We start from the raw sequence: 17837 nt of genomic DNA, 5'->3' as shown, positions 1-17837 counted from the left end.
TGTCCCTGTCCATTTGCCCTGTGACCTCAGTTCTCTGATGGGATCAAGAAAATGTGTTGAGCTGCAGTTTGTCCATGGGTGCAAGTGATGTTTGTTTCGGCTGTCTACGTCTCTGAGCGGGCCCTGGTCTCGTGTATGAACTGAGGTCGGGCCCAGCCTCTGATTTTGCCATAGAAGTACCCAGTGTTTCAGCACACCTGTTGAAAGATTGTCCTTTACTCACCAAGGGGTGAGGGGACAGGGACATTGGGAGGGCAGGTTGGCACAGAGACTCCAGTCACAGGGTCTGAGCCGTCGGCAGGGCCCCGATGAGCCCGGATCTGTCCTTGTCAGACTCCGCGAGCTCCCAGCGGGTCTCCAGACCCCTGCTGCAGCTCCACTGATCTCTAATCTCCTTGTAACCAGAGCACTGTCTTGATTAGTTTGCTGAGAATTTCTGCTGAATTGAAATGAATGTTGGATTTTTATAAAATTCTTTTTCTGCACCTAAGCATATGACAATAGCTTTTCTTTTTTAGTTCATGAATGTGATGAGTTACATGGACTGATGTCCACATGTCAAAGCTACTTTCCATTCCCAGAATGAATTACACTTGACCGTGATGGGCCATCCTGTCCGTATTCTGAGGAACTCAATTTGCTACAACTGGATGAAGGATTTGGGTTTGTCTTTGTAGGAGGGACACTGGTCTGTAGTTTTTTTCATATAATGTCTTCAGTTTTCTTATCCAAACTTCCTGTGGTCATGTTGCATCACCTAGACCCTCATATCTCCCTAAATTCGGTTTGCTAACACTTTGTCGAAGATTCTCATGTCTGTGTTGACGAGGCGCGCTGGTCTGCAATTTCCATTTTTGGAAAGTAGTCTGGGACTAATTTTGCTGTTGGGGTAATCCTGACCTTATAAAAAGAAGTGTTCCCTCCCCTTCCATTTTCTAGAATAGATCATGCAGATTTGGTATTATTTCTTTCTTAAATGTTTTTTAAAATATATTTATTTATTTATTTTTAGAGGGGAAGGGAAGGAGAGCAGGAGAGAAACATCAGTGTGTGGTTGCCTCTCACACACCCCACACTGGACCACAACCCACGCATGTGCCCTGACTGGGAATCGAACTGGCGACCCTTTGGTTCTCGGGCCAGCGCTCAATCCACTGAGCCATGCCAGCTAGGGCTCTTTCTTCAATGTTTGATAAATTTACCAGGAAAATCCCCTGAGTTTGAATGCCCACAGACTCAGTGGTATGACACATTTATCTTCCTGTGGTTCTTAGGTCAGAGGTACGACGTGGGTCTCCTGGGGCTAAACCCGGGCGTGGGCAGGACTGCATTCCTCCTGGAGGCTCCAGGGCACAATCTGTTTCCTGGCCTTTTCCAGCGTCTAGAAGCCCCCAAATTCTCAGCTCCTGGCCTGTCCTGCATCTTCAAAGGCAGCCTCGAGCGTGGCTCCGAGTTTCCATCCTCACAACTCCTGACCTGGCAAAGGTTCTGTGATTTTTGGGCCCCGAGAGGGGACGCTGGGTCCACCTGGAGAACCAGGAAGCTCTCCCACCTCAAGGCCATCACCTCAATCATGTCGGCAGCAGCCCTTGCCCCATCAGCTCCACAACCACCAGGCGGGGCGTTAGAATAAGGACACCTAGGAAGGGCCGACCTTCTGCCTCCCCATGCAGAACGGGCTGCAGGTGGGGGGAGGGGGGGCCCAGTGCTAGATCTAAACGCCCTTCCTGTGCAGATCTGGGGGCAGCACTAGATGGTCCAGGAGGCAGATGACCTGTGTTCCCACAGACACACCCCATCCCCCCAGACTGGGCAATGTCAGGCCCCCAGGGCCTGGGTGGGTGGTGCGATCGTCACCCTTATTTTCCTCAGGGCAAAGGTGGAACACCCACTTTTGAGCTGAAGCTCTTGGCCAAGTGTTGGTGGGAAGGAGACAAGTCTGCAGGCCGAGAAGCCTCGTCCTGGCGGATCATCAGGCAACACCCTCCCCGCGTCTCCATCTCCCCGTAGCTAAGAGGGGGTCGCTGACCTAGAGGGACTCTCCCACTCGCCTGTGATTTGGAGCCCGGGAAGTCCTGGCCCCTCCCAAGGCCCCCTGATAACTCAGTCATCAGGATGTGGTCCAACAGAGGACGGTTAGGAAGGGCTTCCCCAGGCTGGCAGTTGGTGCTGCGCTCATCTGATCTGTGGCGGAGACCACAGATCCCCGGGGCGGGCGAGGGCACAGGGACCCTGGGGCGGGCAGGGTGGCACAGGGACTCCAGTCACAGGGTCCGAGGCATCTGCCAGGCTCAGCTGGGTCCGGAACTGTATTTCTGTACTTTCTTTTTTAAAATATACTTTTAAATTTTAGAACAGGTTTAGATTTACACCGTGCACCCAATTTCCCCTATTATTGACATCTCACAATAGTATAATTTATTTGTTATCATTCAATGACCCAATACGATACATTTGATTAACAAAAATCCCTGGTTTATTCAAATGTCCTTACTTTCCCCCCCACTGTCCTCTTCCTGTCCCAGGATCCCAGCCAGGCCCCCCAGGACATCTCATCGTCTCGTCTCCTTAGGTTCCTGTGGGCGGTGACAGTTTTTAGACTCCAGGCTCATCCCATACATTTCCCGCCTCAGTCCCAGAATCAGCCATCTCTCCAAGGACCGGGGCTCCTTTTCGTGGAGATGCTGTTAGATGCTGTCTGGGCACTGGGGGGCTGGTTGCTCTTGGAGTGTCCTTGCCTCTAGGCCCTCAGCTGAGAGAACAAGCAGGTGTGTGTTCACTAACTGGTGTGCAGACACACACGTATGTAAGTGTCTTCACATGTAGCCATCTGTAACTTCCAACTTGTCTCTAGTTTTAACCCATCACCGCAGGGATCTCTCTCGTCTCCTCCTGTGCTTGTCTGCAACCCCTGTCCCCGGTAGGGAGGACCGGGCTCCTATCACCCTCCGTCCATTCCCTTCGCTGTTCCCGTCCAGAGTACCCTGTATTGTCACCCTGTACGCTTGTGGGAGTTAACTTTGTCAACCAGAGCACTGTGCTATGCAAAGCACCTGTGCTTCTAGTCCCGCAGTTGCCGCTCTCTGCCGAAGGGATTTCGGTCGGGCCCCTTTCCTCCGCACCCCCTCCAGGGAGCCCATTTCACACCTTGGTAACACAGGTGGAGGTTTTGTCACCTTGTGCATTTGTGTTTCTTTGTATTGCCAGGTGCTACCCTGTTGCAGGGAGCACCACAGTGCGTTCCTCCACTCACCTGTTGATGGACTTCTGGTTATTTCGTATTTGAGCTGTTACAAATAAAGCCAGTGGGCACATTGCTGTTTAAGTCTTTTTGTGGAGGTCTCTCCTCGAATATTTCCTTGCACAAGGTTATTCCCAGCCCTTCGAATTCCCAGCTTCAGTCACTTCTTCAGGGGTCTAGCTCCTCCCAGGGCAAACGGTACTCAGACCCAATATGCAGGAGAAGGTGCTGCTGACAACTCTGGGACAGAGCCAGAGAATGTGTGCATGCGCACACACATGTGCACATGAGTATATGTGTACACAGAAGCACACACATGTGAACACATGTGCATATGCATGCACACACTACGTCTATATTTCTATATCTAAATTGAAATGTGAGCCTTCCCTGACCCCAAACCACAGAGTTTATTTCAGTTTCTCCCTCTTTATATTGGCCCACCAGCTCTGGCATGTGAGACCTGGTTCCTCTCCTTAATTCACTGACGTTTTTGGTCAATTTCCCCCAGAGGACTGACCCCCACTTGGGGGAGCATAATCCCCAGCACCACCCCCAACCGGAAACATACCTGCCCTGCCCTGCTCCAGGCTTCAGACTGCTCCATTCAGAAGGAAAGGGAGGGGGAGATAGAAGAGCGGAAAGAGACTGAAACATTCTAGCCCAGGAGTCCCCAACCCCCAGGCCACGGACTGGCAGAGGTCCGTGGCCTGTAAGGAACCAGGCCGCACCAGGAGGTGAGAGGCTGGAGAGCGAAGCTTTGAAGCTTCGTCTGTATTTACAGCTGCTCCCCATCGCTGGCATTAGCACCCGAGCTCCACTTCCTGTCAGATCAGCAGGTGGTACTTCATTCTCACAGGAGCGCAAACCCTCTTGTGAACTGCGCATGTGAGGGATCTAGGCCGCTGCTCCTGATGAGGATCTGAGGCCTGAAGACCTGAGGTGCAGCGGAGGTCATGGTGCAGCACTGGGGAACGTCTGCAACTACAGATAATCATTAGCAGAGAGGCTTGACTGCACAGAGACCATAATAAATCAATTACTTGCAGAGTCACACCAAAACCCTATCAGTGACCCTGGCTGCTGTGGCTCAGTGGATTGAGTGCTGGCCTGTGAACCAAAGGGTTGCCGGTTTTGATTCTCAGCCAGGGCACATGCCTGGGTGCTGGCTGGGTCCCCAGTAGGGAGTGCGTGAAAGGCAACCACACACTGATGTTTCTCTGCCTTTTTTCTCCTTTGTCTAAAAAAATAAAATAAAATCTTTTAAAAAACTATCAGTGAGCTGCAAGTGACAATTAAGCTGCATCTGGTGGCAGGCTATAAAGCCACCCCCTATACCTGGTCCATGGAAAAATTTCTTCCACGAAACCGGTCCCTTGTGCCAAAGACGTTGGGGACTGCTGTTCTAGCCGTATCGTGGGCGAGTAGCAGTGTCCCTTCTGGTCTGCAGTTTCCTGAAGAGTAAGCAGGATGAGCATCTTACCACGAGCTTCCTTGTCATTTGAACAGCTTCTCTGATAAACTATCAGCACTGACCTGTTGCCCATTTTTAATGAGGTCGGGTATCTGCTTGGTGAGTTATAAGAGTTGCTTCTCTTTTCTTCCCTCCCTCCCTCCCTCCCTCCCTCCCTCCCTCCCTCCCTCCCTCCCTTCCATCCTAAATATGGATATAAGTCCTTTGTCAGATACATGTATTGCAAATATCTTTCTCTCAGTCCATGGATTGTACTTTCGTTATCTTAAGAGCATCACTCAGAGGGTAAGTTTTACATTCTGATGACGTCCCACTATCAGTGTTTGAGTCCCCTCTGCCTTCCTCCAGGTTGTGATGATTTTCTGCTATGGTTTCTCCTGGACGCTTTATAGTTTTAATGTCTACATTTAAATCTATGATACATTTTGAATTGTGTATGTTATGCAGGATGACTTGGGAGGGCATTGAGTCTGCCAGGTGAACGGTATTTTGCTGCAGCCTCACCCCTGCCTCTGCACAGAGCCTGATGTCTCTCCCTACCTCCGGACCTATGACCCTCTCCCTCCTCCTGGAAGAGCACCAATGGCTTGAGGACATGGGCTACATGCCAGGTTGGAGGAAAAATAATAACAGCAGCCCTAATTCTGGCCCAGTTCAGTGTCTTCTTCTGGTGGGAAAACTAAGACCAGGGGCCATGTAATCACCTGCCAAGGTCATAAGCAGGAGTCTGCTGACTCAGCATTCCCCATCCACTTTTCATTCCCCATGACCATTCCCACAAGGCCAGCTCCACTTCTTTGTTTCTTTAATTATATTTTATTGATTATGATATTACATTGTCCCAAATTTCCCCCCTTTGTCCCCCTCCACCCAGCTCCCTCTACTCCCTCAGGCAATCCCCCCACCATTGTTCATGTCCATGGCTCATGCATGTAAGTCCTTTAGTTACTCCATTTCCTATGCTGTACTTCACATCCTCATGGCTATTCTGTAACTACCTGTTTGTACTTCTTAATGCCTCACCTCTGCACCCACTCTCCCCACACCCCTCCCATCTGGCAACCATTAAAATGCTCTCCATATCCATGATTCTGTCTCTGTTCTTCTTGTTTGCTTAGTTTTTTTAGATTCAATTGTTGATAGATATGTATTTATTACCATTTTATTGTTCATAGTTTTGATCTTTATTTTCTTAAGTCCCTTTAACATTTCATATAATAATGGTTTTGTGACGATGAACTCTTTAATTTTTTTCTTGTCTGGGAAGCTCTGTATCTGCCCTTCGATTCTAAATGACAGCTTTGCTGAGTCAAGCAATCTTGGCTGTAGGTCCCTGCTTTTCATGCCTTTGAATATTTATTACCAATTCCTTCTAACCTACAAAGTTTCTTTTTTTTAAATTTATTTTTTTATTGATTATGCTGTTACAGTTGTTCTATTCCCCCCTTCATTCCCCTCCACCCTACCCCCCCGTCCCCACCATTACCCCCCCTTTAGGTTATGACCATGTGTCTCAAGTTCTTTAGATTCTATATTTCCCATGCTATTCTTGCCCCCCCCCCCATCTATTTTCTATCTACTGTCGGTGCTACTTATTTTCTGTACCTTCTCCCCCCTTCTCCTCCTCCCACTCCCCTGTTGCTAACCCTCCTTGAGATCTTCATTTCTATGTTTCCACTCCTGATCTAGCTGTCCTTATAGTTTGCTTTTGTTTTAGGTGTGGTTGTTAATAACTGTGAGTTTGTTGTCCTTTCACTGTTCATGTTTTTTAAACTTCTTTTTCTTAGATAAGTCCCTTTAACATTTCATAGAATAAGGGCTTGGTGATGATGAACTCCTTGAATTTGATCTTATCTGAGAAGCACTTTATCTGTCCTTCCATTCCAAATGAAAGTTTTGCTGGATAGAGTAATCTTGGTTGTAGGTCTTTGGATTTCATGACTTGGAATATCTCTTCCCAGCCCCTTCTTGCCTGTAGGGTCTCTTTTGAGAAATACGCTGAGAGTCTGATGGGAACTCCTTTGTAGGTGACTGTCCCCTTAGCTCTTGATGCTTCTAAGATTCTCTCTTTCATTTTAATCTTGGGTAATGTAATTATGATGTGCCTTGGTGTGTTCCTCCTTGGGTCCAACTTCTTTGGGACTCTCTGAGCTTCCTGGATTTCCTGGAAGTCTATTTCCTTTTCCAGATTGGGGAAATTCTCCTTTATTATTTGTTCAAATAAGTTTTCCACTGGTGGCTGTGCCTTTCCCCCTTCTGGTACCCCTATAATTCGGATGTTGGAGCGTTTAAAGATGTCCTGGAGGTTCCTAAGACTCTCTTCATTTCTTTGAATTCTTGCTTCTTCACTCTTTTCTGTTGGGCCATTATTTGCTTTCCTCTGTTCCACTCCATTGATTTGAGTCCCAGTTTCCTTTTCATTGCTATTGGTGTCCTGTGCAATTCCATTCATTTCAATTAGTTTCACCTTCATATGTTTCTCTAATTTGTGGCTATAATCAACCAGTTCTGTGAGGATCCTGATCACCAGTGTTTTAAACTGTGCGTCTGAGAGTTTTGTTATTTCTTCATCGCTTAGATTTATAGGCTCTGGGGCTTTGAGATCTTCTTGAGCCATTTTTGGTCTGTTTGTGCCTGTTAAGTCTGAGGAGCGAAGCCTCGGACTCTCAGGTTGCTGGGTTGTGACTCTGTATGTGGAGGCGGGGTCAGAGTGGGGAAATGGTGGCCCCCTCTGCTGTTTCTCACAGCTGGGTGAAGAGCAGAGCCTTAGGTTGTTCACCGGGGCAGGGCCACTTAGGATGCTGGATTATGACGCTGTATGTGGAGGTAGGGTCAGAGCGGGGAAATGCGGTGCCCTCCGCTGCTGCTTGCCACTGGAGCTGCTGGCTCTCGTCCAATCACCCACTCCCTCACTTGTCTATCCACACACAAATGTGCGACCACAGTCAACCCGCAGCCCTGCTCCCTTGCTGTTTCCCCATGATTGCTTGCTGAGTTGCCCACCAGGTCCAACCCTGTGCCTGTATTCCGCGCGCCTGAGTCCGTCTGACCGAGTTTTCCTGTGCTACCCCGCTCCACCAGCTGCTGGTTTCGCCCCTCTTACCGGTTAGGCTGAAGAATTTGTTGTTATCAGACTTCCGAAAAGTTCAATTTTCTGTGTTCTGGCTGTGTTTTTTTGTTGCTATTATATAGTTGTCTCTAAATTTGGTTGTGTGAGGAAGCACTGCTTCTCCACCTATGCCTCCATCTTGGCGGAAGTCTACAAAGTTTCTTTTGAGAAATTAGCTGACAGTCCTACGGGAACTCCCCTGCAGGTAACTAACTGCTTTTCTCTTGCTGCTTTTCTGATTCTCTCTTTATGTTTAACCTTTAGCATTTTAGTTACGATGTATCTTGAAGTGGGCCTCTTTGCATTCATCTTGTTTGGGACTCTCTGTGCTTCCTGGACTTGTATGTCTATTTCCTTCACCAAATTAGGAAAGTTTTCTTTCACTATTTTTTTCAGATAGATTTCCAATGTCTTGCTCTTTCTCTTCTCCTACTGGCACCCCTATGATGTGAATGGTGGACCTCTTGAAGTTGTCCCACAGACTCCTCACACTATCCTCATTGTTTTACTCTTTTTCTTTTCATTGTTCTGCGTGGTTGTTGTTTTGTTTTTGCTTCCTTATGTTCAAAATCATTGATTTGACTCTTAGTTTCATTCACTCCACTGTTTTTTCTCTGTAAATTGCTTCTTTATTTCAATTAGTGTATTCTTCGTTTCTGACTAGATATGTTTTTATGCTCTTGAAGTCCTCATTAAGTTCCTTGAGCATCCTTACAACCAGTATTTTGAACTCTGCATCTGATATGTTGTTTATCTCCATTTTGTTCAGCTCTTTTTCTGGAGTTGTGATCTGTTCTGTCATTTAAGCCATGTTTGCTTCCTCATTTTGGTAGCCTCCCTGTGTTTATTTCTATGTATTAGGTAGAGCTGCTATGACTTCCTGTCTTGGTAGCATGGCCTAATGTAGTAGGTGTCCTCTAGAGTCCCATGGCACAGACTCCCCTATCACCCAAGCTGGGTACTCAAGGTGTACTCTTCATATGGGCTGTGTACACCCTCCTCTTGTAGTTGAGCCTTGATTGCTGTTGGCAGGCCAGTCAGCTGCAAGGACTGGCTGTGACCACTAACCATCCGCCTCCACCCTCCTTGGAGGATCTGCTGTGCAGAGGCAGGGTGGTAGTTCTCCGACATGGTCTATATCTTCCACTGTGAGCTCAAGCACTAAGGTTTTCTGGGTGGTGCAGGCCAAGGTCAGCCCCAACCTGGGTTCTGCCTAGAGCCATCCTGCCTGAGCTATAAAGCAATCTAAAATGGCTGCTACCTGTGCTAGGCTTGGAGATTCTCAGGGGAAGCCAAGCTGTGAATCTAGGCTGACTGCTGCTAGTGCTGGACCTGGGGTCACTCAGCAAGTGGTACAGGGGCTGGGGGCTCACTGAGGCTGGTTGTTGCTTGTTTGATAGGATTTAGAAAGTTGTGAAGCCTGAGACAAGACCAGCCATTCATACAGAAAAGTCACAGTTAACAGTTTGAATGGGCCCACAAGTTGTGTGGGATGGAGACAGGGGACCTCCAGGGTGGGGCAAATAGTGTTAGCCAGGTTGATGGAGTCTCAGATATGGCACCTGCCTGCCAGCTCTGTGGCTCTGTGAAGGGAGGGCTCAGAAAACAGACAATGGCCTCTACCCACCTTTCTGTCTGGGAGAAAACTGTCCCCCAGCTCTCACCTTGATGCCAGACACTTGAGGTCCTCCCTGTGTGCCCCTGGGGCCTTTCAAGTAGCTACCCCTGTGCTGGAGCTCAGAGGGAGTGAGTGTGAGTAAGTCCGCATGTGGGTTCTTTAAGGGGAACTGCTTGGGACTCTAGAAGTGTCTTCTACCGACTCAATCTCCACTGGTTTTTGCAGGCAGAAGTTATGGGGACTTATCTTCCTGGCACTGGTACCCTGGACTGGGGGCCAGGTGTGGGCTTGGGACTCCTGGCTCTCAAAATATCCCTCCCAAATTTTTATCCACCACACATGTGTGGGACCAGCCTGTTTTGCATCTGCACCCCTCCTACCAGTCTGGATGGATGTGATTTCTTCAATTTCATAGTTGTCAGACTTCCATTCAACTCAATTTCTGATGGTTCTAAGTGATGGTTGTTCTATATTTTAGTTGCAATTTTGGTGTGTTTGTGTAAGGTGGAGAGCCATGTCTGCCTGTGCTGCCATCTTGACCAGAAGTCCTGGATCCACTTCTCAGAAAGTCACACACCCAGTCCTGCATCCCGGTCAGACCTGTCCCCCTATTCCCTGCATCCCTATGACCCGTGGGCAGGTAAGAGGTGGGCAGGCAGTCAGCCTCGTCCCCTCCCCCAAGTGCAAGTGCAGAGCTCCTCCCAACAGGTGTTAAGGGGAGTACTAGGGCTTCCTCTGGTGGAAAATTAGGGAACTGAAGAACTCCAGAGGGAGCTGGGTTTGTGGCAAAAACAAACCTGCTTTATTTATGGGTGACAAGATTACGTTCACGGAAAAGCCAAAGTATTCTACCAACGCAAGAATAAGTGAATTTAGCGGGACTGTGGGATGCCAAATCAATATGCAAAAATATTATATTTCTAAATATCTACCAATGATTGAGAAATAAACATAATACTATTTGCCATAGAATACAAAAATTCAAACACTAAGAATAAATGTAATGAAAGGTGTGCAAGGTCTCTACATCAAAAACTACAAAACTGTGATGGGAGAAATTTGTTTTTAAAGATTTTATTTATTTATCTTTAGAGGGGAAGGGAAGGAGAGAGGGAGAGAAATATCAGTGTATGGTTGCCTCTTGTGTGTCCCCTGCTGGGAACTGGCCTGCAACCCAGACATGTGCCCTGACTGGGAATCGAACCATGGTTGTTTGGTTCCCAGGCCCGCGCTCAATCCACTGAGCTACACCAGCCAGAGTGAGAAATTTTAAAAGCCTTAAATAGATAGAGGTATGTCACATGTCTGGATTATTAAGACATCAATTCTCCCTATACTGATGTATATAAATCATGTGACCCAAATTGACATCCCAGCAGCCTTACTTTTTGCAGAAATTGACATGCCAATTCTAAAGTTAATACGAAATGGTAAAGGATCTGGAATAACCATGACCATCTATGGCCATCTAGAGGAAAAAGAACAACTATGGAAAACTCATCCTTTCTGATTTTAATAACTAAGATGGTGCAGCACTGGGGGCAAGATGTACACAGAGATCAAAGGAGTGAAGCAGAGCCCACATATGCATGCAGAAATCATCACTTGAATTATGACAATAATGTCACTGATATTGAACAGGTAACTGGTGGCCTTTCCAATAAATGGTGCTGGATGGATAAGTATATGGAGAAAAGTAAAACTTCACCTCACTTACATTATGCACACAAATTAATTTGAGGTGGATTTATATAAAGTGTGGGTGTTAACACTATCAAGCCTCTAGAACAAAACAGGAGAATATTTTCTTATCTATTTTATTTGTTTAGATTTTGTTTATTATTTTTCGAGAGAGGAAGGAAAGGAAAAAGAGAGGGAAAGAAACATCAGTGTGTGGTTGCCTCTCGCACACCCCCTCCTGGAGACCTGGCCCTCAACCCAGGCATGTGCCCTGACTAGACATCAAACCAGTGACCCTTTGATTCCTAGGCTGGCACTCAATCCACTGAGCCACACCAGCCAGGGCCAAAGAAGGACAATATCTTCATTACAGTGGAATACTTCTCAGCAATGAAAAGGGAATGAAGTACAAATCACAGAACAACCTGGATGAATCTCAAAATTGTTATGCCAAGCCAAAGAATTCAGATGCTACATGTATGATCCCTTTCATGTGAAGGTCTAGAACCACAAAACTAACCTCTGGTGATAAAAATCACAATGGCAGCTGCCTTTGGGGTGGAGGGGAAAGTCTTGTCTAGAAGGAGACATGAGGAAACATTTCAGGTGGTGAAAAGGTTTTATATCTTGTTTGGGGTGATGGTTACAAAAGCTTTATAAACACTAAAACTCATCAACCTGGACTCTCAGGTTCTGTGAATTCTGTGTATATCAGTTTTATCTCAATTTAAAACACACACACACACACACACAGGGGTGGACAACACATGGACAGGAAGACAACATCATTAAGATACCGCATCTCCCCAACTCCATCACAGATTCAGTACAATCCCAGTCAGACCCTAGCAAGTTATATCGTGAATGTCAACTAGCTGATTCTAAGTTCATGTGGAAATGGAAAAGACTCAGAAAAGCTGATATGATATTGAAGAACAAGGACGAGATTGGAGGACCGACACTACTCAACTTCAAGACTTGCTGTCGGTCTATAACGATACTGATGAAAGAACAGACACACAGATCTATAGACCAGAGCCCGGAGCCCAGAAACAGAATCAACTGACCTTTGACAAAGAAGCAAAGGCAATGCAGTGGAGAGAAGACATTCTTTTCAACCAATAGTCATCAACAACTAAATATCCACATGCAAAAAAAATGAATCTTGACAAAGACCTTTCACAAAAATTAATTCAAATGGACCATTTTGAATTAAGCTTTATCAATTTCGTTTATCAAACCTAACATTTAGGCTTATGAACTCAAAATAAACCTAAATATAAAAGCAAAACTATAAAACTTGTAGAAGATAACATAGGAGAACACCTAGATGACCTTGGCTTTGGTGATGAGTTTTAGATACAACACTGAAGGTAGGATCCATGAAAGAAAAAACTGATAGATTGTGCTTCATAAAAATTATAAAATTCTGCTCTGTAAGAGATAATGTTAACTGAACGAAAAGACGAGCCACAGAGTGGGAGAAATTCTTTGCAAAGCACATACCTGGTAAAAAAAAAAACCTGTTATTCCATATGCAAAGAACTCTTAAACCTCAGCAATAAGAAAGCAGGCAGGCAACCCAAATCCAAATTGGGGAGAGGATCATGAAATATCCCCCGCACTCTGGGAGCTTCAGGCATCCTTCTGCCTGCTTCAACCAGATGGGTTTTAACCCTGACCTCATCCCTGATGATGACCTGCATGGCAGTGGGCACGCAGGCTGTTCAGAAGTACCGGGCAGGAGGAGGTTGGCAGGAGGCTCCAGTGACCAGGAGGCCCAGGGGAGAGTGAGGAGATGGCGTGGTTGACAGGCAAGGTCAGGAGGTTGCAGGCAGGGGTGGTGAGGCCTGACGGGGGCAGTGTCCAAGGGAAGCTGGCACTAGCTGCTTTTTATCTCACTGTCACTTCCAACTGCCTGACCCTCAGCTGATGGCACTCAGATCCCCAGACAACAAGGCCCCCCTGGGACAGCAGAACTGCTCAGGTGGCCCCCACACACGGACCCTGTTGGGCCTGGAATCGGGTCTCCCATCCAGTGTGAGGTCAACAAGGTGAGGACACTCGGTGCTGTTCCCTCTGGAAGTGGACAAGGGGGACTGTGTCAGCCCCTCCCTGGAAGTGAGGTGGGGAGGACTGAGCCCTGTCAGTGAATACAAAGATGTGGGGAGGAGTGACAGTGGTGTCACTGGCCCGAGAGCACCATGCTGCACGTCTTTAAGGGTGGCCCACAGACGTGGGTTCCTCATGGGGACACGGTTGGGGTGGGAGTGACTGGTTGCATAGTCAGGACAACACCACCGTCCCTGCATGCAGCCATGCCTGAAGGCCTCCTGAGGGAGCCCTCACTGCCCCTGGCAGATGAGAGGGGTCTAATTAACACTGGCATCTGGAAGCGAAGCTCTCTCAGAGCCAGGGGTCAGCTGGCTGAAAGGGAGAGGGATGCTCAAGGTCTGCTTCCTAGTCCGCAGCAGGACCAGCACTAGGGCACACAGAGGGGACCAGAGGGCACTGTTATGGGTACGGGAGCTCCTCTCCTCTCAGCCCTAACCAGGGGCTGAGTTAGATGCCATTAGGCATCTCAGCCAACAGAGCCTGGGGAGCCAGGACCCACCTGGTGGGGTGGCTTGTCCCCTGCTTGGCTCCACATCCATGCTGGGTGACAGGCTGGGGTGATCTGGACCCAGAGAACTGTGGGTACCCAGATCAGTGGTTCGGCAGTGGGGGCCTATGTCACATGGAAGTCTGTCTGAATCACCCACTTCCTCCACGCTGGATTGGAGGGCTGCGCACCCCTCCTCTGACCCCCTCCTGGCCTGCGAGGATAAATGGGGAGGGGAGAGCAGGCTGGGCAATAGCAGCAGGGAGCGGCCGAGGTAAGCACGCCCTGCCAAACCCCAACAGCTGGGTGTCAGGGCTCAGGGCAGCTGAGCCTCACATCTTCCTCAGCAGGACCTCAGACTCCAGGCCTGAGCTGACCGGCCCCTGACCCTGGGGTCCCCGACTCCATCTGTACCCCATACCCTGCAGACCCCAGCCTGACCCAGCCCCAGCTGGGCCCTACAGTCCCTCCTTGCTCCTTGCAGATGCTGAACCTGCTGGTGTTTGCCCTGCCCCTCCTGCTGGGCCTGGTCCATGCAGCCCCTGGTGAGTCGTGACCTGGGCCAACCCTGTCCCTGCCCTTCTCCCCACACCCCAGGCCCCACTGTGGGCGGCTGGGTTCTCAGATGCCCAGGTTTGTGTGGGCACAAGGGCCAAACTGTGTCCTGTCCTGAGGGTGCTTTGTGCCCCAGCCCCGAGCCAGGACCTGGAGAGAGTGGGCATCGTCGGGGGGAAGGAGGCCCCTGGAACCAAATGGCCCTGGCAGGTGAGCCTGCGGGTCAAACTCCAGTACTGGATGCACATCTGTGGGGGCTCCCTCATCCACCCCCAGTGGGTGCTGACCGCCGCACACTGCGTTGGACCGTGAGTGTCCCTGGGGCCTGCTGGGTGGGAGAGGGGGGGCTCCCTCCTCCTTCCCAGGTGTCCAGGAGGCTGCTCAGCCCCCTGAGTGGGTGTCCCCTCCCTCCAGGGGAACTGCGGACCCCGCAGACCTGAGGGTGCAGCTGCGGGAGCAGCACCTCTACTACCAGGACAGGCTGCTGGCTGTCAGCCGGATCATCCCCCACCCCAACTACTACACAGTTGAGAACGGGGCAGACATCGCCCTGCTGGAGCTCGAGGACCCCGTGAGCATCTCCGGCCATGTCCAGCTGGTCACCCTGCCTCCTGCCTCAGAGACCTTTCCCCCAGGAACCTCGTGCTGGGTGACAGGCTGGGGCGATCTGGGCAATCAAGGTGAGTGCTGGGGACAGTTGGAGGCCTTGGGAATGTGGGGACTGCTCACATCCATGTCCCAGCTCTGGGGTTCCCTGTGGGGGAGGGGTCCCAGCAGCTGCCTGAGGACAGTGATGGCCTCCTCCCTGATGCAGAATGCTCTCCTCTCTCCCCCAGAGCCCCTCCCACCACCGTACCCACTGCAGCAGGTAAAGGTCCCCATTGTGGAAAACAGCCTGTGTGACACGGAGTACCACACTGGCCTGTACACAGGGGACAACGTCCGGATCGTCCGTGACGACATGATGTGTGCCGGGAACAGGAAAAAGGACTCCTGCCAGGTGGGCCCCTGCCCTCCCCAGAGTCCCCACCCACCCCAGCATCTGCAGCCACCTGCGACCCCTCCCTGTCCTCCCCAGGGCGACTCTGGAGGGCCCCTGGTCTGCAAGGTCAATGGCACCTGGCTGCAGGCAGGTGTGGTCAGCTGGGGTGAAGGCTGCGCCCAGCCCAACAGGCCTGGCATCTACACCCGTGTCACCCACTACCTGCACTGGATCCGCCAGTATGTCCCCAAGGAGCCCTGAGCCTGTCCCTGGGGCTGCCAGCTGGGTCCAAGGAGGACCAGGCCCCTGCTGTCCCCAGACCCCTGCCCCTGCCCTCCCAGGTGCACCTTCACCACCTCCCCTGTTCCCTGTGCTCAGCTCCCCGCCTCCCCCACCCCCAGCCCAGGGAGCAGGTGGCAGCACCGACCCTCATTAAAGCACATGGAGAACACACGTGCTTGTGGCCATCTTCCTGGTTGTGGGTGTCCTCGAGGGGGAGGGGAGGGGCCGAGGCAGCCTGCAGAGCCACTGTCTGTCACTGTGGGTCCCTGGAACCCTGAGCCCTGGGCACTGTGGTGGGCACAGACCCCTCCCAGCCCCTGGTGCCCAGGCTCGTGTCCCTGCTGAGCAGCCCCATGTACTCAGGGCACAGAAAGCAACACAGAACGTTGACCTCACGGTTCTCGGGACGCCAAGGTGCCCCCCACGGGGTCACAGCATGTTGCCTTGGCCCCTCCACACCCTGCGTCCCTCCAGCCACACAGAGCCGCCCCCCCGCAGCCCCCCGCAGCCCCCCCAGGCCGCTGTGTGCAGGACTCGGGCAGTGGTGGATCTGCCTGCTCTTCACATCCAGGGGATGGGGCGGTTGCGACACCTCTGAGTCACCGACCACCGCGTCGGGACATTCTCCTGTGGCTGTGCCGGCCAGGGGGCCGAGGCCCCAGGCCCACGCTCCCTCTGTTCTGAGAGGCCAGGTGTGTGTCGCACCCCCTCCTGGCCCTCTCCAACCCGCCGTGCTGGCAGGTGGGGGTGGCATCTCAGTACAGTTTCCATGAGCATTTTTATGGTTTTTGCTGTGGGCAGCCCCTTCACAACTGAAGCCTTTCCCCTTGGCGGGAACGAGGACAACTGTCTACCTGCAGCACTGGGGACAGCGCCCTCAGGCCCCGCCCACTTCCACCCCCTGGGGCGCTCTGGTCGCTGGGCGAGCTTCCCCGCCACTGCTCCTGTTGGTGAGCCTGTTGCGTCAGGCTGCCCTGCCCCCCAGGTCGCCTCCCAGACACAGCAGCTCCTGGGAGCCAGCAGCTCCGCTGCCCCTGGTGCCCACACTGCAGGTCCGGGTGGGAAGGGCCTCTGCCCCCACTCTCCCTGAACCCTCGCTGCTGTGGAAACTCTGATGGGGGAGGTGCCCACCCTCCTCACTTTCCTCTCATCTCTAATCATTTCACTGTGGCCAGAATGCACGCCCTCCCTCCTCCCTAGAACGTGAAGGGTGTAGATGAACCGGGCCCCTTCCCTCCTTCCTCCCTCACGCCCGTCCCCCACCCTCGTGGTGGCTGCAGTGGCTGGGGGGTCACCTCCTTGGATGGCTCACCTCACACAAGCACATTGACACTTAGCTCTAAGTGCCCATTGTGCTGGAGGACAGTGAGGGACAAGAAGCCGCCAGCCTCCTCCAGTAGGTGTGGGAGGAAGATAGATGGGCAGGGCCTGGGGCTGAGACCCACCCCCCCAACCAGCAAGCAGGGAGGAGGCTGGCCACCCCCAGCCTCCCCTCATCTGGTCCCCGGATCTCCAGGAAATCTGCCAGCTCAGCCAGTGGCAAGTCACAGATAAAGTGAGTGCTGGCTTATCAGGGTCAAGCTGCCCTTCTGCTGAGCCAGTGTGGCTGTGAGGGGACAGCCCTCCCTCTGTGCCCCCAGGGTCCTCCTGGGTGGGCCCACGAGGCCCATGTTCATGGGGCTGCAGGCGGCCCGTCCCCCCAGGGCCAGGAGAGGCAGGCAGTGTGGGGCACGACGCCCCTCCCTGTGTTCTCCTGCAAAATGGGCAGAAACCAGTCCAGTCCCAGAGTCCCTGATGGGACCACATGGATGGCCCTCAGAATTTGTTGTGTGACAGCAGGCCTGGAACCCTGAGGGTGCTCCCAGGGGCCACATGACAGGTGCAGGTGGGGAGAGAAGGGCTTCAGTGCCCAGGTCAACTGAACTGGGACAGTTGCGGGCCCTGACATCCTCTCGTTGGGACCAAGGAGGGCACTGGGGGTCCAGAAGGCAGTGAACCTGTGTTACTCTAGACCCACTCCCCCAGCCCACCCCCCGGAGACACGAAGCCTTCTAGCGCCTGGGAGGGCTGGCCTGGGCTCCAACTCCATGCCTGCAAGATGGACAGAAAGGGCCCCTCCCCTTCCTGGAGGAGCACCCTCCCAGGCATGTTTCTACAATGGGTCCACTGCATCCCCTGAGACAAAGCCACTGTCACCCTGTTCACGGTTAGGAAAATCGTGGCACACACACTTTGGATCATGGTTCCAGGCCACAGGTGGAGGGGAGACGAGTCTGCACCCCGAGAAGCCGTGC

At 51.4% G+C, this 17837-nt stretch overlaps 1 protein-coding gene across 3 annotated transcripts in view; it reads left to right on the top strand.

Annotated features, from left to right (window-relative positions):
- Window positions 1-15683, top strand: part of LOC119058238 (tryptase beta-2) — a 29042-nt gene extending 13359 nt beyond the window's left edge. Inside the window, exons 1-6 of one of the 3 annotated variants that reach the window (XM_037157324.2) lie at window positions 4735-4814; window positions 14209-14269; window positions 14416-14587; window positions 14694-14959; window positions 15116-15279; window positions 15358-15683. In XM_037157324.2, the coding sequence (XP_037013219.2) occupies window positions 4794-4814; window positions 14209-14269; window positions 14416-14587; window positions 14694-14959; window positions 15116-15279; window positions 15358-15522 (849 nt within the window). In that variant the 5' untranslated portion in view covers window positions 4735-4793 and the 3' untranslated portion in view covers window positions 15523-15683. Of the gene's footprint in view, window positions 1-4734; window positions 4815-4915; window positions 5001-14208; window positions 14270-14415; window positions 14588-14693; window positions 14960-15115; window positions 15280-15357 lie in introns of those variants that run through there. The other 2 variants (XM_037157326.2, XM_053671715.1) reach the window with 2 other exon arrangements.
- Window positions 15684-17837: the final 2154 nt, after the last annotated feature.

This window comes from Artibeus jamaicensis, unplaced genomic scaffold (genome assembly GCF_021234435.1).
Source record: "Artibeus jamaicensis isolate MK-2021 breed Jamaican fruit bat unplaced genomic scaffold, CSHL_Jam_final contig_700, whole genome shotgun sequence".
In the NCBI taxonomy this organism is placed as follows: domain Eukaryota; kingdom Metazoa; phylum Chordata; class Mammalia; order Chiroptera; family Phyllostomidae; genus Artibeus; species Artibeus jamaicensis.
Note: the sequence above shows the minus strand (reverse complement) of the source record. Positions and strands in the feature narration are given on the sequence as shown.